Source organism: Tympanuchus pallidicinctus, unplaced genomic scaffold, assembly GCF_026119805.1.
Source record: "Tympanuchus pallidicinctus isolate F22 unplaced genomic scaffold, pur_lepc_1.0 scaffold6, whole genome shotgun sequence".
NCBI classification, from domain to species: domain Eukaryota; kingdom Metazoa; phylum Chordata; class Aves; order Galliformes; family Phasianidae; genus Tympanuchus; species Tympanuchus pallidicinctus.
Genome location: NW_026294780.1, coordinates 2,164,148 through 2,191,042, shown reverse-complemented (window position 1 = coordinate 2,191,042; position 26,895 = coordinate 2,164,148). Strand labels below are relative to the sequence as shown.

The 26,895-nt window shown below is 39.5% G+C and overlaps 1 protein-coding gene across 4 annotated transcripts in view; it reads left to right on the top strand.

The window, feature by feature from the left end:
• Positions 1–26,895, top strand: part of TBL1X (transducin beta like 1 X-linked) — a 197,839-nt gene that overhangs the window by 139,262 nt on the left and 31,682 nt on the right. For all 4 annotated transcript variants that reach the window (XM_052664954.1, XM_052664952.1, XM_052664953.1 and 1 more), the window contains 3 exons: positions 2,535–2,642; positions 22,287–22,432; positions 24,907–25,159. In XM_052664954.1, the coding sequence (XP_052520914.1) occupies positions 2,585–2,642; positions 22,287–22,432; positions 24,907–25,159 (457 nt within the window). In that variant the 5' untranslated portion in view covers positions 2,535–2,584. The remainder of the gene's footprint in view (positions 1–2,534; positions 2,643–22,286; positions 22,433–24,906; positions 25,160–26,895) is intronic.

Sequence of the window (26,895 nt, the reverse complement as noted above, 5' to 3'; positions counted from 1 at the left end):
AATGAATAGAATTCTCTGGGTCAAAGCCAAGATCTTTGTATAATTCTGGGTGGGTAAAAGCTTTGCATTTGTGTATCTGATTGTGCACTGGCGTCTCAGAGAGAAAAGAAACCTTAAATATATGAGCAGGGATCATCTGGTTATTTATGACATGGTAACAGTCTGTATAAAGATATGATCCGACACATATGTCAAAGTAATTCCTGTTGACTGACTTCAGGGAAAATGCATTGTAAATCTAGCTCCTCGGTGTGTTTGGGATTCTGATACAAAGGTAGCTGCTCTGGAGGCTTTTCCATGGCTGTCAAACTGTTTAGTTTGCAGTCAGGCTCATTTTCTCTGGTTTTAACTCACTTAAGAAGAGTCTTCTTTGGAAAATCAAAACCCAGCACCCCTCCTTTCCCTTTCCTTTCCCAAAAGAATTCTCTGTATGTGGGAAATACCATATGAATGGCTTGAATTATCAGGATGCATCCGGAAACAGCATTTGTAGTTTCTTGATTCTTTTTCTTCTAATAAAGTTCATTTGACCACAAAGTACGTCATTGCTGAAACTGAATTTTTGTAAGAGGTTTCAACGTTACCAACTTTCCTACCACCAAATACTGAAACCACTATTTTTAAAGTGCTTTTTAAAAGGTTACGTCGGGTATTTTTTTAAATCCACACCTATCAAAATTTCTTGCTTTAGTGTTATCACAGTCATAGCAGTGATAGGGATGTATTTTAAATACTCGGGGATGAAAATGGTCTTGCGTTTCGCAAGGTATTTCTTTTTTGTTCTTCATGTAATGGTGATGACTGTGCAGAAAGAGGCATGGTGATTTATTAATTATTCATTATCAAGTATGTCAAGTGATATTTAAAAGCTGCCACCCATCCATCTTCCTGAGGTGCTTTCTCTGCCTGCTTTTCATGCCTGTAAGCATATCTTTTGCTACCTGTGGTTGCCTTTCCACTTGCAAAAAAGGTGGGCCTGTCTGTAGCTGAAGGCAATGCCACCTTGATATGCCACCCCCTGCAGGTATGAGGGATTGAGGAGCAGGGGCACCAAACAACTTTCCAGAGGGAAACATCACATGGGTGACAGAGCTGGTTGGATGCAGCTGGCATTGCCTTCCCTCAGAGCCTTAACAGTAGATGAAATTTCCCTAGTTGAGACTCTGAGATTTTCAATATTTTCTTTGTATTCTCCAAGCTATAATAATAAAGACTAGATGGCTTGAGGAAAGTGTCTGCCAGCTTACCAAGGTGTGATGTCTTATGAAAAAAAAAAAAAAAACAGCATCTGAGCCCTGAGGAAATCTAGCAGTCCAGGAGAATTAAAGGCTTAAATAGGGTTCAAAAGACCTCCATTTCTGTAAATACGCAGCGGCATCTGTGGTCAGAAGTGACCACCTGGATGAAATGAGCAGCAGGGAAGACTTGTAGCTGATGAGCACTGCACACGGTAGCAGGTGTTAATTCAGGCAACGGGAATCGCCAAAGAGGTTCCCAATGAACAAAGACCTTTCTGCTTGCCAAGAAGAGACATAAGGGAAATTGAAACAGAAAGCACCCGCCTGTGGTGTTTCATTTATAATTTGCAGCCAAGTGTGTTGTGTGCATTTCTATGTCCAGATCTTTACATCACTCAGTATAGGGCTGATGTGCCTGACAAAGCTGCAAAGGTTATGTCTGAGAGGCACTTACAGCTTTGGAAACCAAACTTCTTAAAGCAGATTTCCAAGCAGAAATGAATCCAGATTTAATGGAAAATGTTCAAAACAAATATATTTATTATCGCAGCACATGCCCAAAGTAGTAGTGTAAAACTGTCATCCTAAAGGTTAGGATTGCTTAAGTGAATAACTGAAGTTTAATTATTGCTCACTCGTAATCAGCAGAGACAATATAACATTATAACTTTTTATAATGCCAGGATATTTGTATTCCTTGTTGGCACAAGGTATATATTGCATTCTTCCTCCTTGCCTCTCTCTCACATGCACACCCCTGTAATAAAATTTGTAATTTCATCTTAAATTTAGGTTGGTTCTGTTTTATGGGAACTTTATTTATGTCCTCTGCATAACTTAGTTTTCGTAAGGAAAGAACTTCTCTATTAAGTGGGTGAACTACTGGACAGAAACCTAGATGACAAATGTGGGGCTGGAAGGAGTTATGATTTGGTTTATGTGAGTAATTGCTAGCAATTCTGAAAAGGCAATACCCTTACAGTAACAAAGAGTGCCCAGAGAACCAGTAATAAAGCCACTGATGTAACAGAGGTAACATTTGCAAAGGCTTTCAAGATTTAAAATGCTCCCTTGGATTCTTGTATATATTAAGGACTGCTCTTTAATTGTAATAAAAAGCATCGTACATCTTGAGTACTTGATTCGCAGTATTTAATGTGTGCCTCCCATGGGGATATAACAGCTCTAATTATGAGATCTTTAAATACCTTAACAAGTCTCACATCTGTTTTGATAACAAGTTTAATAATCAATCAAAATAAAACAAAACCTGTTATTTTCTTTCCTGTTGAACAGAGCGTGGATCACACTTCTCATAAACCTCATCATATTGAGGTTGGGCTAAGATGAGCATAACCAGTGACGAAGTGAATTTCTTGGTGTATCGCTATCTCCAGGAATCAGGTAAGTTTCCTGTATTTCATCACAACTCCAAGTCATAGATGAAATGGGAAAATTTTCTTTGTATGTGGTGCTGTTTTAGGAATGCTGTGTTAAGTGTTTCAGTTGAACTAAATATTTCTTGCACAAACCTGTATTTCTTTGGAACCATGGTCCAAAGCATAAAAAAAATGCAGACGTACACAAGTACAAATTGAATGTTTAAGTTAGGCAAAACAAGGAAATAAATAACATTGTGTTAACAAATGTTTCTGTAGAGTAGTATCATCAGAGCCAACATCATTTTTGGCAGCAGCAGCACAGAGCACATTGATTTTGTATCGTTTTTCTTAGCTATTTGAAATTGTTCTGTCAGATGCTTATTAAATAAACAGGGACTGTATAAATCAGTTTTACATTGGTGGAATGTTGATCTCATAAATGGAAAACTGGGTGCAAATATCTAATGACTTAGAATTTCATTACTGAAATTATATATGTAAAGTAAGCTTTGCAGATGACATCTCTTTTCCTTGTGAGCATGGCTCTGTCTTAGCACCATTTCCTTGTGGTACTGCAAAGTGCCCATGGTACTCTGTCTTCATTGTAGGGAAGGGAAAAAGAAATGACTTTTAAGAAAGCCTTTTGGAAGGAAAGGTGAATCTTTCCTCAGGAAGAAAAAAATGAAATGAAACTTTAATATTTAATGTCTATTTTGTTTTCATAGTCTTGTGTCCACTCTTTGGAAGGAGTCACAGTTCTATTCAGAAATAGGAATACTCTTTTAAAGTGGAGATGATAGGGGAGGTGAAAAACACTAACAAAGGATTTAGACATAAACCCAATTAATGTAGGATTGGCCATGTGCTCTGGATCAGTTATAGAATTGACTGAAATGTTGTCTGAATATTGAACTGAAAGGTTGTTGTTTCAAGTGCTAGGAAAAACAAACACTTGTGAGAAAAATACAAAAACTGCATTTCCTCGTATCAGAAGACATAAAGCCAACTTTGGAATAAGCCCACCAGACTTTGGACATGTCTTCGATAAATGGCCAAAATCTCAGCAAGAAAAGGATACTGACTCAGCCTGCTTCTCTTGGTCATTAAAACTAGAATTCATTAGACAAGGTGTTTTGACTTGTTTTTCTCTTTCCAAAGCTATTTCAATCCTGGTAACCCAACTTCCCACTCAGGGGATTTCCCCTGAGATTGAAAAAATGATTAATAATACTTTTTCAGAATTTGGTCTTTATAAGATTGCTTTGAGATAACAGTGTTGGCCTGTGTTGGCAGCTGTTTTCTTACATTGTATTCTTCTCTCTAACACCACAGCTTATAAAAAAAAAAGCTGTAGCATGCATTTAGATGAAGGAAAGACAGAGACTAGCAAAACTGAAATTTCACCCAGAAGTTGTTTATTTTTTTAAAAAACCTATGATAGTTCACTGGAAAATGCATTTAAGCATTGATGTGTCACACAGACAGACATAGTCAGAGCCTGAAGAATCCTAAAATTGTTCTACATTGTTATATTTGTATTGTAGGAGATTTTACATACCAGCACATTAATACAGTAACTTTTCCTTTTGATGGGTTGGTAGATGGGTTAGTACTGTGTAATGATTGAGAAAAAGGCTTTAAAAAGTCATTCAAGAATGGTGATGTCAGCCAAATGTCAGGAAAAGTTATTTCAGGTGACACCTCTCCCACAAGTGAACAGTAACTTTTGCCATTTTAGGGAGAATTTTACATACAAATCTTCAGTTTAATTGCAATTTTTACTGCTCTTTATTTCTTATGTATAGGGACAAATGCTTTTTCTTACTTAACTCATTCAAACTAAAGACACGCAGACATGGTCCAAACCCAGACCCACTTCCCCATTGCTTGTGGCTGGGGGTACGTGAGGAGTCGGGTGCAGCCGCTGCCTCCCCTTCCCCTCCTCTTTATCTAGTGAGGATGTATCAAGCTGTAGCCCAATATGTAATATGAATTTAAACATTCATAAATTCAGACATTCATAAAATGTCACAGAAACATTGTATTTGCATTGTTTTTATTGTTTTTAATCCATATAAAATAATAAAAATTAAGGTTAAGTACGTGAAGAAATATTCAAATATGCTTCAAATTGAGCATACTGAAATAGAATAGAAATTAAGGTTAAGTGCATGAAGAAATATTCAAATATGCTTCAAATTGAGCATATTGAAGTCTAGATGCTAGGTATAGCTTTAATAGATATGCCTTACTGTTTGCAGGTAATTCTGTTTAGCAAATAAGAGCTATAAGCAATGGTCAATCCACTGATGTATTGGCAGATCTTCTTGCACTCATTTTAAATCTTTCACACTCTCGTGGTTTTTCAGTGCAGACTTTTATATCTTTATTTTCAGAAGAGTAACAAAAGAGAAATTATTCTGCAGCATCTTGTCTTTCCACCTGGTGAAATATGTAGGTCGCTCTGAAATTAATGCCTCCTTTGTATCTCCATGGAAACTAGAACAGCTGAAAAGAGCACAATAACACTATTTGATAGAGCAAATTCTCAGATACGACACATTATTTTTCAGTAAAGCTATTAGCTATGCATTTTGGACAGCAGTGAACAAGAACCTGCATACCATGCTTATAAAAACCTACACCAGTGGAGGTGACCAACTGTTTCACAGCTGCTATGGTATTGTGGTTCCTAGGAAAATGTTGCCCACGCAGTCCATCTTTCATTGGACCAAACAGATGAAAATCATAAATGCCAAATCTTGACTATACGGTAGATGTGGAAATAGGTGTGGAAGTCCAGCCAGCACTGGTTCTTTGTGATCCTGAAAATGGTATTGTAGGACAAGGTTGTCTTCTTCCCTGGCCTGACTCTGGAAGTTCAAGCCTTCTGTTTGGTCAGTATCATGATGTAGCAGCTAGACTTGATTGAGCTCCAGGAAATTCAGAAGAATCACCCCATTCCACCCCTTCCCATATCTCAGAAGACAGTGCACATCACTCTACCTGCTGAGGGCTGTATCTTGAACTTTTTTTTTAATGGGGAATTCACATGTTGCCACTTCACAGACTGCCCTTTTGACTCTGGTTTGTAGTGGTGATACCACGTTTAGTTACCAGTAATGATAGAATCCGGGAAACTATCACTCTCAGCATCATGTTGGTTTGTAAGTCCTGAGAAACTTGTATACGGTGTTCTTTCTGTTCCTATGTGAGCATTCATGGCTGCTACCTGATACAAACTTTGCAATACTCGAACATTGCCACATGGCCATTGTCTCCAGTATACTGAAGCCGATATTCAAGTCCTTATACAGTTCCCTGGTCATAATCCACGAATTTGCATTACTGTCTGTATTGTGGCTTGTCTTTAACATCACCATTGTCACTGCCCACCACCTCACCATGCTGACATCCACTCTTCAGTCTCCATAAATGTTCAGCAAGCATGAATGATTGGCAACAGGTGCCATTCTTTCTGCATGGAAACACCTTAGCTTCATGTGCACTTCTGTCAGACACCATTTTGTCAGGCTGCTCCTCTGCTGCCGTCTGTTGTGCAACAACAAAATGTATTACATTTTATAATACATATTGGCAGGAAGGTTCAACCTCTACTGCCATACCACCAACGTCCAATGTTGTGGGCCGATGTATCAAAATAAAAGGCATTACTTTCAGAGCAGCAGATGAAGGATATTCTGAATCAATAATTTTCAGAAGTAATAAGAATTTATAGGGCTAGTATTTAAATACAATTTAAGTTCAAATCCCTGTAGTTAAAGCAGTTTGCCAAAAACAAGGTTATTAGATTATGTTTACATTAGCTGAACTTCAAGCCTCAAAAAATTATATTAAGCATAGCCATAAAAGTAGCTTACAGGACCATAAAAACGTTCCGTTTTCCTTTTTTTGTTATCCGTTCTTTAATCTCATCCTGTAAAATTTTTAGGCTTTCTCACAAGATATGGACAGACAGTGGGAAAAGAGAGAAATGACAAAAAGAAATACATATATGACAGAAAAACAGTGTAAAAAGCAAACTATACCCATAATATTTCAAGTATTTTGCAGCTAGAAGGCACAGAAGCACTTGAGATTATTTGAAACGTTATCATTGTAAGAATATGGATGGGTGCTTTCATACTTCATTATGAAAATGCTTTCAGGTCATTCTGATAGAAATTCATCACATCTCAAATTGTAGTTAGAAGTGAAACTCGGTAATTATATTTTCCTTTTTAATTCTCTGTCAGACTACAAAACTTGCACAAGAGAGTATTAAGAGCGTTGAACTGTCTAAGCCATTATTGTTGCTCTTTAGCAAATCTTGGCATACTAAGAGGAGTTCCAGTGAACTGGAAAGAACAAATGTTGTGCCAGAATTTTTAAAGGTTAAACAAGATGATCCAGGTAACTGTAGGTCAAGTAAAATCATTGGAAGGCTGAAACTAAACACCTCCAACAAAAAAATAAAGAGATGACAGCATACATAATACCAGCCAGCAAGTCTGTGTGAATAACAGATCTTTACAAACAAAGTAGGTACTAGTTTTTCCAAGATCACAAAATGCAATGACAGAGGTAATTGCACTGACAATAATATGCTTAGACTGCTTTATGGCGTTTTTGTATTTTTGTTGACACACTGTGTTTATAAATAAAACAAAATAACAATGTGTAAAACCAATGTAATCCAAGGTCATCAAGTGGATCGAAAACTGACTAACAGAAACATCTTGAAAAGTGATTGGAGATGGGGAATATTTATCAAAGGTTGCTTCTAGTGCAAATTCACAGGAATCTGTTCTTGGCATGACACTGCTCAATAGCTTTATTAGTGACCTGGAAGGAAATATAAAATGATCCTTGAGTGCATTTGCAGCTGACACTGTAGGAGTTACAGTTGACTGATCATGGGGTTTAAAAGAGAAAAACACAGCCAGAGAGACTCTATACTTCAAGTCCTCTGCTGCTGGAGAAGCAGAGCTGAGAAGATGGTTGCTCTACTGACAGTGGAGTCACATCCCTTCAGTACAAGATAGGACTTGGACCAGTTAAGGCTGCAATTGCACAGCTGTATTAAAATAAATAAATGAATGCTTTTTCACAGAAGTGTCTCTTTCAGGTCTTGTCTATGCCAAGAAAAAGAAGCAGTACCTCAGGTGTATTTTTCATTTAAGGTCTCTCTATTGATAGCATCTATCACTGACATGGCAGAGTGTTTTCGCTTGTGTGGCAGGTAAATGAATGCACCTCTTCTTGAGATATAAAGAAGTCAACTGGCTAGTTTCTGTTTCAGATTGTTAGTTCTTATCCAAAAACCAGATCCTGCAATTTTCGGCTTAGTTCTTTCTTAATGTGCACTTCTATGGAGCACAATTTGAAGCGGCCAAATTCTGCAAATTTCCAAGTACTTCCAGAAGTCAAACTTCTAATAATTGAATTCTATTTATTTGAAGGTGTCTTGATTCAGAGACCACCTCCAGGTGAAAATGTTGGCCTCAGTTACTGAAGTCAAGCTTAGGTGATGTCTGCACTGCAAGCATTCTACCAGCATGGAAGTAAAAGCACACAAAATGTTCCTATGGTGGATATATTTATACCAACAAAACAGGTGTGTTGGCAAAAGCAAAACAAGCTATACCAAAGGCACTGTTCTGCCATCCAAATTATGTAGGTTCAGGTTTGCACCTCTTCAAACTCCTGAGAAGCATACTTTTGCCAGCAGCCATCCTTACCACTGATGCAGTCCTGTGGGTTGTTTTCAGAATGAAGGGCTGCGATTCTACAAAACCATATCGAATTTAGAATACAGAGATTTCTCATTCTGCCTTGTCTGCCCGAAACAGAAGCAGGTAGTTATCTGTCTTTCAGAATGAAGGGCAGTAACCAATATGCAGTAACAACCTCAGAGAGGACTGAAGAGAGGGAAGTGGCTAAACCAAGACACATTGAATCATGATGTACCTTTTAATCCAAACTATGCTGCCATCTGTTGTGAGTGACAAATCCTATCATAGATTCAAATGCTACAATTAATTACCTTCCCTACCCAGTCCAATCTGCCAATTCATTATTAAAGCTTTTCAAATTTAGTATTTTGATGGATTGATTGGTTGTTTGAACTGTGTTCTTTTTGTACCACTTACATGTATCTTGCACCATCAAATTGTATCAGCTCTCCATCTGTCTGAGGTTTCTACTGCTCTCCTACAGGACATTTATTGTGGTGGATGTCTGGCAATGCCTTGTTAGAGTTAAGATCACATAAGTTCCCATTTTCACTCATACTTTCACTGTTGAATTTGAATTTTTCCATGTTTTATGACATACACTTGATAAACTTTTCCTTGATGTACAATCAGTACCATGTGCAAGATAATAAAAATGCTTTCTGGATACTTGCACTAAAAACATGTCAGTAAATTTTTAGCAGCTGACTTGGGCCAATTTATCATTATACTTCAGCGTTGTAATTTGTTTTCTTCCCAGCCATATGAATTAAGCTAGTAATGTAGTTGTTTTCCCCTGTAGATTCAGGATGACAGCATTGCATTGATGTTGATTGATTGGTTGATGTTTGACAGATTTTTCTAGAAGATAAGATAGAAGAAGATAGGTTTTAAGCATAGGCTCAAAGGGCACATAGAACATGATGTGTTTCTGTGAATCACAGCACAAATTTCTTTTAGAGTTAAAAACGTGCAAGCAAAGGCCCTTCCTGTTAGCCACATCCAATGCCACTTACTCTCATTCTGTGTTCTGGAATTATAAATGACATGGATATTCTGAAGCTTCTGGGATTTCAGCATTGTGACCTTGTCCAGTCACGTACTAATAGTTGGAATAGTGCTACCTTATGTTTTTTTCCAATTCCATTTACAATTCCTTGAAAAGGAACCAACAAAATCTGAAAGAAAATACATCTTTCTATACTCATTCTGTCCTTAAACAAAGAAATTTCATACAAATCATAAACAAAATATCACAGTTTGCAAAAAGTACATTCTCAGAGCAGAAATGGAGTGTTCTGTTCTTTCAAATTTGTGCTTTATGCAGCAATTTTTACTGTACATGCGTATGATTTTTTTCTCTGAAGTCCGTATTTTTTCTGTGTGAGGTATATTTTAAATAATTGTTATAGCACAGAGTTCCTGAGTCACAGATGTGAAAAGTGTATGAAAATGATTCAGCTTAAGCATAGCATAAAATATTGGCCTATATAGGTCAGCTAAATTTGCTTCAAAACTAACTGCTTTCTTTGCATAGGAAGGCTGCTGCTGGGTAGAAGAGAAATATATAGTGCATAGGTTTTGCTTAAATTATTAAAATATATTCTTAGAAGAATAATTCAGGAGAAGAAAGAGGCACTTGGTCAATAAAGGCACTTGGCTAATGTGTTAATAAAAAAATATGGTGTGAATATAGTGTCTGTGAATAATGATTTTTCCTTATTTCTCTCCTCTCTTCTCTCCACTGGTTAGTTCAAAGGAGAGCTCAGGCTGCACAGTGTCCAGCACTTCACAGTATGAGAATAGTTAAGGTTGGGGAGGACCTTTGGAGGTCACCTAGTCCAACTGCCCTGCTCATACCATGGTCAGCGTGAGTTGGATTTTGAGTAACTGCAAGGATGGAATGGACTTCAGGAAATACTGCTTTTCTGAAAGAGTGGTCAGGTGCTGAAATGGGCTGCCCAGGAAGGTGGAGGAGTCAGCGACCCTGGGGGTGTTTAAGGGTCATTTAGACATTGTGTTAAGGGATTTGGGTTAGTGGAAACTATTGGTGATTGGTGGACGGTTGGACTGGATGATCTTGTAGGTCTTTTCCAACCTTGGTGATTCTGTGAAGAGTCTGTAACATCCTTGAGCAGCCTGTTCCATTATTTGGTTGCCTTGACATTTGAAAAAAAAAAAAAAAAAGCAGGAGAGGGGTAGGGATTAATGGCATTTCATGTGTGTTTCGATTTGTGCCCTTTTCCTCTTGTCCTGTCACTGGGTACCACTGAAATCTCCATCATCTTTGTACCCCTCAGGCAGTTACGCACATGGATAAGAAGCCCCTGAGCTTACCTACTGTAGGCTGAACAGTCCCAGCTGCCTCATCCTTCCCTCATACATGGCATGCTCAACTCCACTGGTAATCTTTGTGGCGTTTTGCTGGACTTTTTCCAGTGTTTCTCCAGAAATGGAGCCAGCAGTCCATGTGTGTCACACCAGTGCTGAGGAGAGGACAGGGATCACCTCCGTCAACCTGCTGGCAACACTCTTCATAGCACTGCTCAGGATGCTGTCAGCTTTCTTTATTGCAAGGGTAATTTCTGGCTCAGGTTCAGCTAGCCCAGCCTCCTTCTCAAAGCTGAAAAACTTCAAAGGTCTCTTGAAGTACCTTACATAAAGGTGCTGTTGAACACTGTAGTCACTGGAATGCTTATGAAGCTGCGTATATAGCAATGCGCTAGTGGTGAGGATGGAGACCTTTTGTTTGTGGAGGGAAAAGTATATCCTTGAAATGACATCCTGCCACCCAAAGATAAAATACACATTTTAGTGCTGTTCCAGTAATTATCTGTGGTGTATTGCCACTGACTCTGGACCACATATATTCTGCCTGTGATGTGCAGTAGCTGTAGTTTGTAGGCAAAACTCAGCAGCTTTCCTGTGTATTTGCTTAGCTCCTATTTTCATGGGTACTTTTTTGCTAGTACAGTTGGATGCTGGTCAGGTATAAATGATTAAAGAAAAGAATGCAATTTTTAAGGAGATACCTGAAAATTGGTGTTTGAATCTAGCCTTGAAGTTTTTGTGCCATTATTTTCTTATTTGAAAATGAAGTTAATTCTATGTACAGTAAAAAGGTTATAATCCTAAAATATATTTAAATCCTCTGGAGAAAGAATTGTGGTAATGCAGTATTTAACAGTATTTTGCTATTATTTTAGGTACTACTTGTGAATTTATAGGCAGTTATAAATTGGTTGAATATATTCATATATCTAAATGCAGTATGAATGAGATTCTGACAGTATTTATTATTCAGGAACAAATGTGAAGGCTGACTGCAGGAATCTTTCACCTTTTCAGTGATACGATAGCAGGCTTTGAAGCAATACAAAATCCATTTTTAATTGTCTTGGTTTAGCACGGATCTGATTTGTGGGCATGCAGCTCTATTTAAGCTTATGATACAAATCCAATCAACTGGAAGTTGGTTATAGAGCCAGTGTTTGTGACCTTTCTTGAATTACTTGAGATACACAAAAGCCAAGGTGTTGTTGCAGGAGTGAAAAATGTGTTACAGTAGATTTTGGATAGAAGTGCTTGAGAAAACTAACAAAACCAGTTTGAGTTTAAATAAAAGAATTAACATTCCTATCTAATGAGAAACTGTCTGTTTCCATACATTGCTTGTAATGTAACGTAATGTATATAACCTTCCCCTGCAAGATATGACTGCAGTAAAGAAAACTGTGCTTTCAAAAAGGTATGGAGATTTTCACTGAATTGCCACCATTTTTTTATTTCTCTCCTGCCTTCTGTATTTCTTTTAGATTAGGGAGGAAGTTACCGTATGATTTCACAAACAGCGAGACTGATTCTGAATATGAAATAATGCTTCATAGTTGGAGGATGAATGACTGCTGAGGAGACAAGTCCATTTTTTGAATAAGAACTCTGTTATGCAGTTTCTCACTCAGCAAGTAATCATTTATTCTCTTTGAAAACACTAAGTAGATTTTAAGAAAATCAGGGTCAGCATTATAAGACAACTAGCTTTATTAAGCTGCACCAAAAACATTTTTTTTATAATTATCAAAGCTATAATCTTGCAAAAGATTAAGCTGCTAGGTTAAAGGTAAATACCTTTAAGTTTAAAGATAAATGAGTTGCTAAGCTTACACTTCTGTATTATACAGAACGTTCTGTTAACCCACATCCCACTGTGCACTTCTTTTCACAGAACAGTGAATACAGGCTAGCAGTATTTGGCGCTCAGCTTCCCAAAATCCAAATTCCACGATGGAGAGGAAAAAATACTTCTACAGCTACAGAAGTTATTTGTTTTGCCATGGTTATATTTACAGGAGACTGCTGTAAGCTGTATGATGGCCATTTTTATGTGTGTTTATGTGCACAAGCTTAAAGTTCTGTGACCAGATATCTACATTACTTACACATACATAAATACTAATTTTGAATGTTTTATTTGATCAAGCAATCCCTTTGAAACTTCTTTCTGTCTCATTTACCCCTGTTGTGTAATAGTAGTCACATAAATGTCACATAAGAAAAGCAATACTTTGTGCAGAATTTTCTAAGTTCTGATGAAGGAAAAAAATACACTGAGCATCTTGTTTCTTTGCCTTCTGCAAAACCCTGCTTCTTTGGTATTTCCTTCTAGGTCTGTTGAGAGAACAGTTTAAAAACTTGGCTATTTTCATTTTTGTTTGGCCTGAAAGGTGCTGTGCAGTGCTGGATCTCAGACACTCAGCAAACACAGAAATTGGAAGTTATGCAAATAAACCTTTTCAAGTTTATTCCATAGCCCATGTTTTTGTTCTGATCATCTCATGTCCTGATCATTATAGCTTACATAATTACAGTATCACAGCAGTATAGGGATATTAAGAAAATTGGATACTGGGGGGAAGGAAAGTATCTTTAGATCAAGATGTCTTTGCTTACTAAAAAACAGCGATGTGTTACATGTTTGTGTAGTGCTTTTCCTGATTGTTGGCCATACCCAGTGAAAGAAGCTGTAATACAGTGCTGCAGTTTTGCAGTTATATATCACACCACTTCACATCTCTAGCCAGCACAGCTCCATTTGAACTCCATGTGTAGTGGCCATGAGCAGAAACCATTCCAGAGCTGAGGTTCCTGAGTGCCCACAGTGCGTCAGCTGCAGCGTCCTTCCTGCTTGACACTGCTTGCAGGTGTATATTAAAACTGATTAAAAAAAAAGAACACACCTTACAGAAAAAAATGAGAAGTGTGTATGACTGTGAAGGTCTCCTACGTGAAAGGGAACCTTCCAGTGTTGCACAACATTTTGCATGTTTGATTGAACAGGGTTGAAAATAAGAGAGTGGTGAGGTGCTGGAACAGGCTGCCCAGAGAGGCTGTGAATGCTCCATCCCTGGAGGTGTTCAAGACCAGGTTGGATGAGGCCCTGGGCAGCCTCTGGTCTAATATTAGGTGTCTGGTGGTTGGTGGCCATGCTTGTGGCAGCGGAGTTGGAACTTGGTGATCCTTGGGATCCCTTCCAACCCAAGCCAATCTGTGATAACAGCATCCCATTAATTTAGAAGGATTATTTGTTTTTTTCTCCTGCAGTTACTTCAAATCTTGCCCATAGTTGCATTAAAGTGTAAGGTCTGCATTGACATTTATTTGCAGTTGTCAGCCTATTTACACAGAGCAAGTGAAAAAGGAGGATTATTTCAGATCTTGTTTTTGAAAGATTTTTTTAAGTTCCTCTTTCCATTGCTCATGTTCTGTTTTCTGTCTGTATCGTATTTCTTTTTGTTAATTTGCAGCACTCAGAAAGACTTAAGCAGTGAGTGCCAAGTATTGCTCATGAAAAGATCATTTCCAAGTAGTATTAATCTTTTCCAGCATATTTTCCTGCATGAAGAGAAAAAAAAAGAAAAAAGAAAAAAGAAAAAAAAAAAAAACCTGCCAAAAACATTCTTTAATAAAATAATTTTGGGTAGCAGACATTTACTTGGAATTCTTGGCAGAAGGTAAGCAGGTCAGATATCCAAGAAAAAAGGGTGTAACGTTTAATATTGGTGAATAATGGCTTCTACAAAACTTAGGATAACCAGGCACATTATAATTTTAGCAGCTGACATAAGCTACGGTTAGGGATAATTTCTTTGTGAAGAATGTGTAATACAGGGCACATTTGCTAGGGCTCTAGAAATAATTTTAATCGCTCTGCAATCCTAATCTTGAAACAAATGTACAGGCCCTATTGTTCAGCTGATTTTTCTAAAAATATGTTTCAACTGCAGTTCTTATTTTGAATTGCTAATGTGTGTCCTTGCTAAGCCCTTTATGTAATTGCAAAGGTAAGTCTTCAAAAATAAGCAGACACTGCCAAAACTAGAGAGGTGCTCTAGGATGTATTACTGAGAAAGCTCAGCTAGGAGAAAAATCTCAGGCTGCTGTGAATAATAAACAAGATGTGGTTCAGGCTTTTTACCCACCTATTTTTTAGCTGCTTGTAGGATGTTATCAGTGGCTCTAGGCACCAAATGTTGCTAACTGCAACAAAACATATTTCGGAGAAACCAATGTCCTTTCTGCAAAAACTATGCACAAGGGTTCTGCGAGCATATTTTTTATTTCTGTAGTGGCTTCACACAGATGAGCAGCTAAAGTCCACTGCAAGCACTCTCCCTCCCCATAAAGGAAGAGGGGGAGAAAATACGATGAAAGAGGGCTCATGGGTTAAGATAAGGACAGGAAGATTGCTCGCAAATTACTGTCACAGGCAAGACAGACTCAGCATAGGAAGATTAATTGTAACGTATTGCCTGTTACTAACAGACTAGAGCAGTGGGAGCTAAGTGGGAACTAAACCACCTTCTCCCCATCCACCTTTCTCTCCCTCCTCCCCCCAAGCAGCATAGGGGAACAGGCAGTGGGGGTTGCAGTCAGTGTGTAGCCCTTCATCTCTTCCACTTTTCCATGGCCAGCTCTTAGCCCTCGCTTCACATGGGTCCCTCCTACAGCAATGTCCTTCCCAAACTGATCCCACAGGGGCTTCCCACAGGCTGCCCCATCATGGCTCTGTACCACGGGGCCCACCCTTCAGGCACTGCCCCACATGGTTTCCATGGGGGGCAGCTCCCCCAGCCCTCCTGCCCCACCGCTGCCCCTCTCCACGGGCTGCACCTCCAGCCCAGGCTGCTCCTGCGTGATATCCACAGGCCGTGCCTCCTGCAGGTCGCAGCTACCACTGCCCCATGGGCTCCTCTGTGGCCGCACAGGGAGATCTGCTGTAGCCAAAGCTGTGCTCCCTTCCTTAAATCTGCTCTTGCACATCACACCTGGCGCCACTCATGGCACTGCTCTAGCAGCAGTGGGTCCCATTGGAGCAGCTGCAGCTGCAGCTGTTCTGCTCTGCTCTGCTCTGATGTAGGGCACTGCCAAGCTCTGCTCACAGAGGTCACCCTGCAGCCTCCCTGCTTTCCAAATCTTGCCATGTAAGCCCAATACAATGTCTATATAATTACATTTAGACAGAAATGTAAGAAGCAAGGATGGGGATTCATGCTGTGTTTGTAATTCACACTCAGTGCATCCTAATAGAAAGGGAATTCCTGCATTGCAAAATGGCAGCTGCAGTCAAGTGCAGTAAAGAACATCATTGGGTTCTCTTGAACAATGGTCTAGAAATGGTTTAACTTGTTCCAGGGGCTCAGCTAGCATGTGATGTGTCCAGGATCAAGAAAATAAAGTTATTCCAAGTTAAATTGTTTGCTTCTGTCTTTCAGCCAGAAGTTGACTTCTTACGTGAATTTTCATGGGCTCAGAGATATGTTTTCTTTGCTTCTCTATACTAATGAATTTAGACCTTCAAAAGCCTTAATTTAGCATTAATTGTTTTCTTCATACATTGCTATTTGGAAGAAATGATTTTGTTAGTAGTTCTGTTTCACTGTTCTTTGGTGGAATTTCTTTAAATTGCAGTGGTGTGGCTCTGATTTATTTCAGGTCACCGCATTGCACCATTCTTCCTTTCTTGCCTTCCAGCTCAGATGGCATTCCCAAGACCCAGATGTCAAATTTTGGAAGATCTTTTTCCACTGTTTGCATCTGGTTTCTTTGGCAAGCTCAGCAAGCATTGGAGTTATTTGGGTTTGGTGTCATGGCAAGGCTGCCAATGGGACTGTGTGTGGACATCCTTTCCTTCTGTGTGCAATGTACTTTTAAGTCATTATGCTGTGGAATGCTTCTGCTTAATGTGTCTGAATCTCCCAGGAATTTTGCACTTATGCCCATTTATGGCGATAAAGCTGACTTTCTTTAACCCCATTCAGGGCCATCTTTCTTTCCCTGCAGCCTGTACAGCTGCACTCAGCTCTTAGATGTGTTCCATCCTTGCATGTATTTTACATCAGCCGAAGTATCAGCAATAATGCCAGTCACGGTAATACCTTAAGAAAACAAGCACTCGTGCCATCAGAAGAATGAGATTGCTAGTGAATCACATTATAGCAGTTGCAAAAACACAAGTTACCAAGCCAGACGTTTTAATCATTGGTACAACCTTCCTTATTTTTGTACCCTGTACCTGCCAAATACTTTTATAAGAAAACAGTGTGTTGTATCAAGATAAGAATTGGAAGACATAGTATTTGGAAATTCCATAAAGAAGAAGACAACACAGTATTAAAGAAATCAATGAAATAAAATGTGTTGATTATTTAACAGTGCACCTGGAGGTAGTTAAATTATTATGGAAAAAAGAGTTGACATCTATCTCTTAAAGTAGTAACAGCAGTAATTTAGTAACTTCAGGAAAATGAACGTGGAGTCACTACGTTTTGAAAACCTGTCTGGACTGCCTGAATAAGGGAAATAGGAAAAGTCATTAAAGGAAATGGCACAGACCTCCATGTGATATCTCAAAATTTTCCTGGACTGAAAACCACACTGGGCATGAGTTATTCAAAGATTTGTAAGAATGGGTCATAACTTCTGCTCGGTTCCTCCTAGAGATGTCTGAGATGTGCGTCAGAGACAGTTTGATGTTGATAATTATTTCTTCTCTGTTTCATTCTGTGGTAACAAATGTTTCACGTATATGAAGAATCACATAGTATGAATAATTAAATTGAATAATTTGCAACCAACAGAGACAAAATGTGTTTTTAAAAAAATTGAACAGTACGTTAAGCAAACTGACTAGGTTTAAAAAAAATTTAGTTCATAAGCAGGACACTTGTATGGTACTCGGCAGACAGATTAACTGTCGGTAGCCATTCCTGAGTTACTGGCTAAGACAGAAATATGTCAAAAGATGTTGCTTCCACAGACCCTTCTTTGTCAGTCTGCTCACCTGCACAAATGCAGCAGTAGGTGCCATAGCTATTGCACTTTAAGTTTAAACACGACTGCTCTTTACAGCAATGAAGGAATCTGAAAATGAAGGGAGCACTTAGGGAATGTCAGTCAGATGGATCTATGATTGCTAGATCAAGTAGCACAGGGAATACTCAGCAGCACCCCATTTGTGTGCTTAAAAGAAGGAGTGCTTAACTCAGACCAGGTGAGGCACGTCTCCAGAGGACACAGGGCTTTCTTAAGGCTGTGTGGCAGCCCAGTTATCTCTCTTTCCTATGCCTGCATTTTCTAGGCATTGCTGCTGTGAGCCAAGCATATTGCAAACAACTAAAGTTACATAGCCTGCAGATCAATCAGCAAGCAAAGAACAGCATTATGTTCTTTAAACAAAAAATCAGTGGCAAATACTGTCTGTCAGGGAAGCCATTTTTAACTGAAAATGGAGCAGCCAAGGAAAAAAAAGCCCGACACTATTATTTCTATTTTTGCAGTTGCAGAAAAATCTATCAGTGAAATTTTGCAAAGCAGCCCTACATATGCATTTTTTGGCACTGCCTGGGGGAAGAATTCCCAAATGACTGTGTAGTACCACTGATAATGTATATAGGCACCTCGATGTGGGAAGAGATGCAGCACAGAACCCGGAATTGTTATCACTGTCAGTATAAACGTGAGAGAATCTCTAAATGATGAATTTCACTCACTTTTCAAGTCAAAAACACTTGCATAGCAATTTTTGTTAGGTGAGATTCATTTCATGATGTCATTTTTCTTCTGCGTTCATTATGAATTTTCATGTCATTCAATGCTTTTATGCTCTGCAAAATCTTTCCAGACTAGTATGCCAGAGCAGATAGATACTGCCTTTTACATGATCATACGAAGTCCTGCAGTTAATCCGCTGTTCGTTTGGATTTTTTTCATGTATGATTATGTTTTTACACATTGTGTGTAGTTCCGATGGTACATGTCTTCCCATATTTTCTCTGGGCTGAGGTGGGAAAGACCTGGCAGCCATCCTCTCAAGGCTGCTGAAAGATGCCATTTGGGGCACTGGTCGTGTCACTGCACAAGTGACTGTCCAGCTAACGGGTACAAAACCAGTTCCAGCATGTGGCCGTGGTCCCTCCCTTTGACCCTTTGTGTTCATACCCACATCCTTAAAAGCACTGAGTCTCACTGTATGTATTCTCAAAGGTTTTACTCCATTAAGACACCACTTACTGGTGTTATTTGGGCATAAATTAATGTTTTATAGAGTGATTATTACAATCGCTGGGCTGACAGAATTGTAAGAAGTGACGCATATGGACACATTTGCAAAGCACTTCTTTCATTTCACAGCTACTGTAGCGTTTTGAGTTTTGGTCTGCCAGAGTGGCATACCATCCCGGTCACATCCTTCCCTAAGATTGCCATTTGCAGAGCACGTTCTCCTGCTGTTCTCCCTCCCTGACTGCCTTGACAGCCTGCACAGTCATCGAGGGGGTGGTGTGCTGGCTTCCTGGCTTAGCGCTGCCTCATGTGGTTTCATGAACTTCAGAAAGAGGGCCAAGTTAACGTTTGTAACACAAGCATTTAAATAGCTAGCATTTAAAAGAAACTTGCCTTTGTTCAGTAAAAATCACCTTTTTATATGACTGAACCATACAGAGCTGCAACACAGCTATATAATTCCATGTACTCACGGTGCCCTAAAGAGAACTGATGACATCTGTTAACTATAGAAGCAAAGCTGTAATGATTTTTCAGTTACCAAAAACCCGACGTGGGTACAGTTTCATTCAGAATTTTCTTAACTGTGTGTGCAACTTTTAAAGTCACTGTACTTTCATATGTTATGTAAATTCTGTGGTAATATTTAAGAAATCGGGAGATAACCAGCTATAGGTTGGTTGGGTGTTTTTGTTTCTTTGTTTTCCTTTTAAATACTGTTGTACATTAGGATTTTTTTCAAGAGGGTTGAGGAACACAGTGTCCAGCAGCACCCGTTTAAGCAGTTTCACTCTTGATTTTCATTATTTGGATCTTACCAGATAAGATTTGGGAACATCTGTCTCAGCTGCTGGAGATAAGTGAGTGAGATTTCTATTCGGTGACGTGTATCCAGGAGTTTTTTGTTTGGTCATCTCTCGGGTGCTTTGGTAATACTTGTCATGGAGAGAAACAGTCAAATGAAAGGATTCAATTCAATAACACAGCTGTGTTTTGTGCTGAGAGGTCCCTTTTCTCACCCGCAGTCAGGTGAGAGGTCTTGCACTTCAAGGACTTGGCAGCTCAGTACTGGCCAGAGAGGTTAGCTGTATGCCATGTTAACCTGTCTGTTGGCAACGATGTGACATGAAATGAGATGTGACAGCAGTCAGCAAAAAGGTCTGCAGGATACTGTACACAGTAATGAAGTCGTAGTTAATTTTAAGGCAGCTGTAGACCACAGTAAGTTTTCTGTTTTTTACCATCTCCTATGGACGTTTACTGTTTGCCATTTTTATTCTGTCTGTCTTTTGATCAAATCAGAGACCACTTTACAAAATTATGAGCTGCCAGCTCACAAACTAGCTGCTGTCTTTTGTGGTAGGGAACTTCAATGCTTCTGGACAACAGCTTAATTATCTGCATCTACTGCATTTTTAAGTAGATGGACTGATTAATCTGTAATGCTTTTTAAAGTCCACTGCTTTTCAAGAATGTGTTATTACTGTTGTTGTTTAATTTAGATACGTATAAATATGTGTTTAGTGGGATCTGATTAATCGAATGTCATATATTTATATAGAGAGAGAGATTTCAGTGTTCAGCAATCAAACCCTAGGTCTCTGACTCAAGCTGTGTGTGCTGAGTGACTTCATTCTTACTGTGCTACCCAGCAATGTGTTTGGATGTTCTGCAAAACAAATAACAAGGCAAAAACACTGCCCTGCAGATCTATTTTGGATGCAGCAGGAGGTCCAGCAGCTCGTAAACTAGACAAGGATATAAGGAGTGAGACAGGGAAAAGGGGGACCAGGGATTAGATAAATAATACTGCTATTTTTCAGGTGTTTTTTCCCTATGCTTTGTTTTCATGCTTGTGGTCATACACAATACTTCGTCTGGATTGACCAGACGCTTTTTAGAAAGTGTCCTAAGCATTCCTAAAAATGGAGGAGTGCTGGGAAAGGGAAGTATGGTAGGGAAGGGAAAGGATAGAGGCTGGCGGAGAAGAAAAGCAGTGGCAAAATGAAGTGCGTAGGGGGAGAGAATCACAGAGAAATACGTACCTTGGTTTTCACATGTGGGAGGCATTCTGTTTCTTAGCTTGTTTTTGCTATCTGTCTATAGTGGTAATTGAGCTGGTTGCAAAAAGAGTCTTGAAAACAGTTTGAGAGAGGGAGAGAAAGTAGTGCTGTGGAGCGAGCCCAAAATCCTGTCTGCCAGCCCACACACAATCGGACATTGCAGTGACAGAGGGGAAATCCCTTAACGGACAGAACTATAAATGAAACTACTGTTGACAAGGGGAAGAGGCAAAGCTATATTTAACGGAAGTATTTTCATTTGAGAACTGCTTTCTTTTTTTCTTCTTTTTTTTTTTTTTTTTTTCCCTCTTGTCTGGTCAGCAGAGACTGCTAAGATTCTTCCTGTTTGAGACAGCGCATGGGTGGTTTCCCCAAGGCTTTTAATGTTAGATTAATGCTCTGGAGACAGTGTGGTGATAAATGGGTTCCTACGGTTACATCTACATCCTGTGCTCCCTTCCCCCACCACTGCCTGGGCCGTGGGTCTGCAGCCTCCAGGCCAGACAGCAGTGCCCAGCAGCCCTACCAGCTACTCGGCTGCAGAGCCTTAACATTCGTCCACAAATACACTTCAATTCACAGCGTCGCAACCAGTTCTTTCTAGGACAGTGACAAAAATGGAAATGGAAAAGGGAAAGAAAATGAAATGGTGAAGAGAAAAGCATCGGGCTGAAGGGAGGGCTGTCGAATTGGCTCTTCATCTGCAGTGACAGATCCCAATTAATTACTTTTGCTGTTGCTGTTTGCTTTCAGAAGATAGGTTTGCAGGAGCAGTCATTCTGTTGATTCATGCTTAATGGCAGTTCTTCGTGTGTCGTATTATGCTCAGCAATAAATGTGGAGTTTAAACTTCTCCCTTGCATAAGCACACGGCTCCCCTGCGTGAGCTGCTCCCGTGCCCTGGTGTTGTGTGGTGCTGGCAGGGGTGTAAGTGCTCAACTTCAGGAAGCACTGACACAAAAACGTAGACAGGAAAATGAAGACCTGAGTTATTTTTATTGTTAGCTGAACGTGCCTTCGTGCTGACTCGTATTTTTCATGTTTGTGTTTTCGTTTTCAGCTGGCCAGTTCCCATGATTACTCTCCTGTGTGTGCATACATGTTTTGGAGGGATGCTTGCTACCCATGAGATGTGCAGGGCTGTGCACAGGCAGCTACTGGCACAGCTCTCCTTAGCCTCTGCAGCAGCCTTCCCCCAGTTGTGCTGCAGTGTCTTTTGCATCTTGAAGCAGAATTATTTTTAGACCATGAAGGTGTATCTGGCTGGTGCGTTTAGATTTCATGTCATGGCTTCCTTTTCCTGCTCAGGTTTCTCCCACTCGGCCTTCACGTTCGGCATCGAGAGCCACATCAGTCAGTCCAACATCAACGGAACACTAGTGCCACCTGCTGCACTCATCTCCATCCTCCAGAAAGGGCTCCAGTATGTGGAGGCTGAGATCAGCATCAATGAAGTAAGTACCCCCAGCACCCCTTGCACACCCCTCCTGGGCACTGCCGGCCAGCGTGCTGGGGCTCACCAAGGAACACATCTCAAAAGCACACACCCACCATCCATCCTCACGTTGCATTGATGCAGTTTCCTTTTGTTGCTCTCCCTGTTTTGCACCACCCAGCAGAGAGCCAGGCAGCTCTGAGGTACATGTTTCGCTTTTTTGGCTGTGGCGCCGAAGCCACCTCTGTGTTGCTTATTTGGGATTTGCAGTGTTTCCACTACCCAAGGCAAAAGAGCCGGTGCAGAGATTCCTGCAGCAAACAAGATGGTGTGTCTGTGTTTACAGTGCTGTGTTTTCAAGGTGACAGGAAAAGTTTGCAATGTAGGTTGAAACTTCAGTCTGTGCTGCCTTTCAGAACCTGTGGTGCTGCTGTTTGCAAGCCTTGAGGAACCTGACTAACAGTCCATAGAGATCACTGGAGAGATTCTTCTGATTTCAGTGGCTTTGGCTCAGATCATACAGAGACTGAGCACCATCCCATCATAGCACAGACATGCCAAAACAAGTGTGTGTAAATTCTCATCCTGGCTGGATCACTGGTTGTCTGTGTGCATTGTGTGAGCAGCCACAAAGTGTCTCTGTTCTCATTGAGCTGCAAGGAGAAACAAAGAGGGCATGTAGGAAAGAGCCAGTGTTTTTGCCCTGCCAACCTTAAAAAGGCGCAGTACTTTGAGAGGGAGTGGAGCATGGCAGATGAGCAAGTGCTGCATTACCAAATATTTACCACAGTTAGCTGTATTTGTCAGAGATCTGTATTAATATTAATGCGTAAAAAGCTATTGCTTTTTCCTCTATAGCTGAATGTCGTATGTGAACAACGTGGGTGAGAACAAAGGAATATAAAATAGAGAAAAGGCTGTGTTTGTACTGTATGGTTTGGAAATCCATTTGTTTTTATCTTTATCTGTATGGTTTTATTTTTATGACTCAATATACCACATTTAAGTGTTGTATATGTGTTTTTTAATTGGGGCAGTGACATTTGACATTCGTGCCAAGCTGCACTTTGATGGTGTTGTAATAACAAACCAATGTGAGGAATCTCTCTCAATTTGCTGCTACTTAACATTTGGCCTTGTGTCTGATATTAGATCTACACAGTTAGAGTGTTTCTAACCATGAACAGCACCTATACATTCAGGTTGTATGAAAGGTGTAAGGTCCTATTCCTGTGAATCCAACTTCAGAATTAACCTTTTTTGAGTGAATAAATCTAAAAATACATGTGTTGTCACTGCTGTGATTTATTTTTTCTCTCCAAGTGGTTCAATTCTGCTTGATTATATAGCTAGAAGCAAAACGAAAGCCACTCTTCCTCAAGTCTGTGTGCCAGTAGTGGCTACAGATATATTGTGTGTATTACTTCAAAGTGGTGAGTAATCATGAGTTTATAAATTAGTGTGCATAAAATTAAAGTATTGTTTGTGATTTGTGTGAAGGCAGTCGTGGAAATATTCCAGTGAACATTTTTATAGTTAAAAATGTAGGATGCCAAAATTCATTGGCAAACATTTGTTTTTCATGTTGTAGCAAGGACTTGAGCCAGGATTCAAATAAATGTCTATAGAGACATTTACATAAAAAATGTTGAGGAGAAAGAGGTCTTATATGTGTCTTCTCTAATGACTCTTTTCTGTTTTCTTCCCCATAAGGAAACAAATATATAATACTTTAATAATGTAAGTGTAATTCCAAGGACAGTCCAAGAGAAACAGACTTGTAAGCCAAACTTATTTTTCCTCACCAGTTATTGGTATCACTGTCTAAAGATAATAGGTAATAGGAAAGTGAAAGTGAAAAAGAGCTAAGTGATAAAGCAGTTGTTGACCTGAGTCTGTATTAAGTCTTAAAAAATAGCCTTTGAAGGTTAATTCAATTGCTTGTTAAACCTGAAGCCTAATTTACAGAAATCAAAATGAAATCTGTAACTATTGTTAATAAAACCAGGGGGAAAAAGGAAGGAATAATAGTGGTAAAGCAGTCCTGTACAATCAGCTACAACTGGTGCTGCTGGGCTGATGAATGTGGTATAAAGAAACAGTGAATTTGCATATACATCTTATTTTATCTGAGGTTCGTTATTCATCTACTGCTTCCATTCATATGTTACTGCTAGTGCAGGAAACCATTCAACCCAAGTCCATTTGGCCCTGTCATGACTTTAGTCATTATTCTTTCCTTTTCAAAATACTAAATAAAGAAAATTTTCTGTTATAATTCAGACGATAGATTTTCACAACATCATATTTTTGAGCCTGTAAAGAGTTCAGCTGCCTGATTTTTGTGTAAATTTTGTACAAATTATGGTTTCACAGAACAGTATCCTCACGCAACCTGGTTTTGTTTTGTTTCTTTATAACATTGCCTCTTTACCAGCCTCAGTGCTGAAGATCCTGAGCTTGCAATTTTACTTTGGCTCATTCTCTTTGCAGGATGGTACAGTATTTGATGGCAGGCCAATAGAGTCACTGTCTCTGATAGACGCAGTGATGCCTGATGTTGTACAGACCCGGCAGCAAGCATTCAGAGAGAAACTAGCTCAGCAGCAAGCCAGTGCAGCAGCAGCAGCAGCAGCAGCAACGGCAGCAACAGCGGGAACAACGACGACTGCTGTTTCCCAGCAGAACACACCAAAGAACGGAGAAGCCACTGTGAATGGAGAGGAGAATGGGGCACATGCAATAAGTAAGCCAACCTGTGCAGCTTCTTTCCGCTGCTGGGGTAGATTAGATATTGAATAATCCTCATGTATTTGGTGTCTCTAAGGTGCTAAAACTGAGGGGAATAATTTCAAGAGGATGGGGTAATCTTAGAAAGATTTCTGACTAGACAACACTTTTTCTCTCACAGTATTATCTCTTACAATGCAAAAACTTCAAATATCTTCAGAATTGCAAGTTGAAACCAGTGTCATGAAATGGAGCTGTATGCAATTTCCTTGGAGCAGGCTATCTGTAGATTTCATTAATAGGTGCTTTCATACATATGATGACAGTTGGGAGAAGCTGCAGCTGCATTTGATCATTTTGGCCAAGCTAGGGGAGGGTGGGTTGAGAGGCTGGGCCCTGCAAGCCATATTTGTGTAATTAAAGCATGACCAGAGCACAGCACTGAGCACTAACTACCCTGTGATGATCCATTGCCTTACTGCAAAGGTCCTTGGAGCAGTTTGGCCTATCCATTTCTGTACAGAATAGTCGAAAACTGGATAGAAGCTTGTATGAGCCACTCCTAGCAGTTGGGAAACAGAGAATTTCTTTTGAAGGCACAGAGGAGAGAATTCCTTGCTTTTTTCTTAATGCCACATGCTTAGTCATACAAGCATCACTGTGAAAGTCCTACCTCCTGTAGAATGTTCCTGTATGGGAACAGTCAGTCCCTAAGAGCTCCACGTTCACCTTTGTTTACTGATGACAGAGATTGAGCTCATGTCTTAGACATCTAAAGTTTGGTATATATACCTGTAGGTGTAACCAAATCTTGATGGCTGTGCTAACATTGTTGAGCAGATGTGATTAATGGTTCTGTTTTGTATGTGCAAACCATATTAGGGCATTGTCTAACATCTGAAACGAAACCTCAATACATTATGTATTTCAAAAGAAATTCTAGAGGAACATGTGTGGCAGGTTTTGTAGGAAATCCCAAGAATTCTTTAGTTTAGACAAGAAACAGGTCAGGACTGTTGTCATGTAACAGATTTTCTTTGTTCTGCTGTGTAGATGCCTTTATCGGTCTCTGTCTTCTCTTTGACTTGAATAGATTCCTCTCTGGGTCAGTGAGAAAAATGCTTTCATACCAGATTTTTCTTCAGGGAATTTCAGTCAGACAGAATGGTTTCCCCCAGTAATACTGAAATGATTTAAAATACATTTTTCTTTTGAGAAAGCAATGTTAAAAGTTCTAAAAAATTCCAAGATGTTACTTGTTTTAGATCTGTGAAAAATGTTAGTATTTTATTTCCAGCTGATCCTTTGTTTTGAAGTTGAACTTATTTCATATCTGAAGTGGTACAAGCAGAAAGCACTTTCAAATTTATCTACCGCTGACTTTTTGTTGTTGTTGTTAACTCTTTCATTCTGATCATTGGTAAAGATTTTTGGAGAATTTCCTTCTGTCTCAGTAACAAATTCTGAAGGTAGAAAACCAAATATCAGATCATCACAAATGCAGAACTTCTCAGACTTACTTTCTCTGATCTGAAGAAACTTGTATTCTGTTGTGTTAAAAAAATGAGAGCCTTTCAGATCAATTCAGATGTGTAACCCCTCTAAACCTCAGTCTCTCAGATTTGTCATCATTTTTATTAAAAGTAATGGTGCTTACAGTGGTTTTCAATAGAAGTAGTTTCATGAACAGTTGTGAACGTTTCTTAGTGTATTCAGGTAGAGAAGTCATATATGACTTAATCTCATCCAATA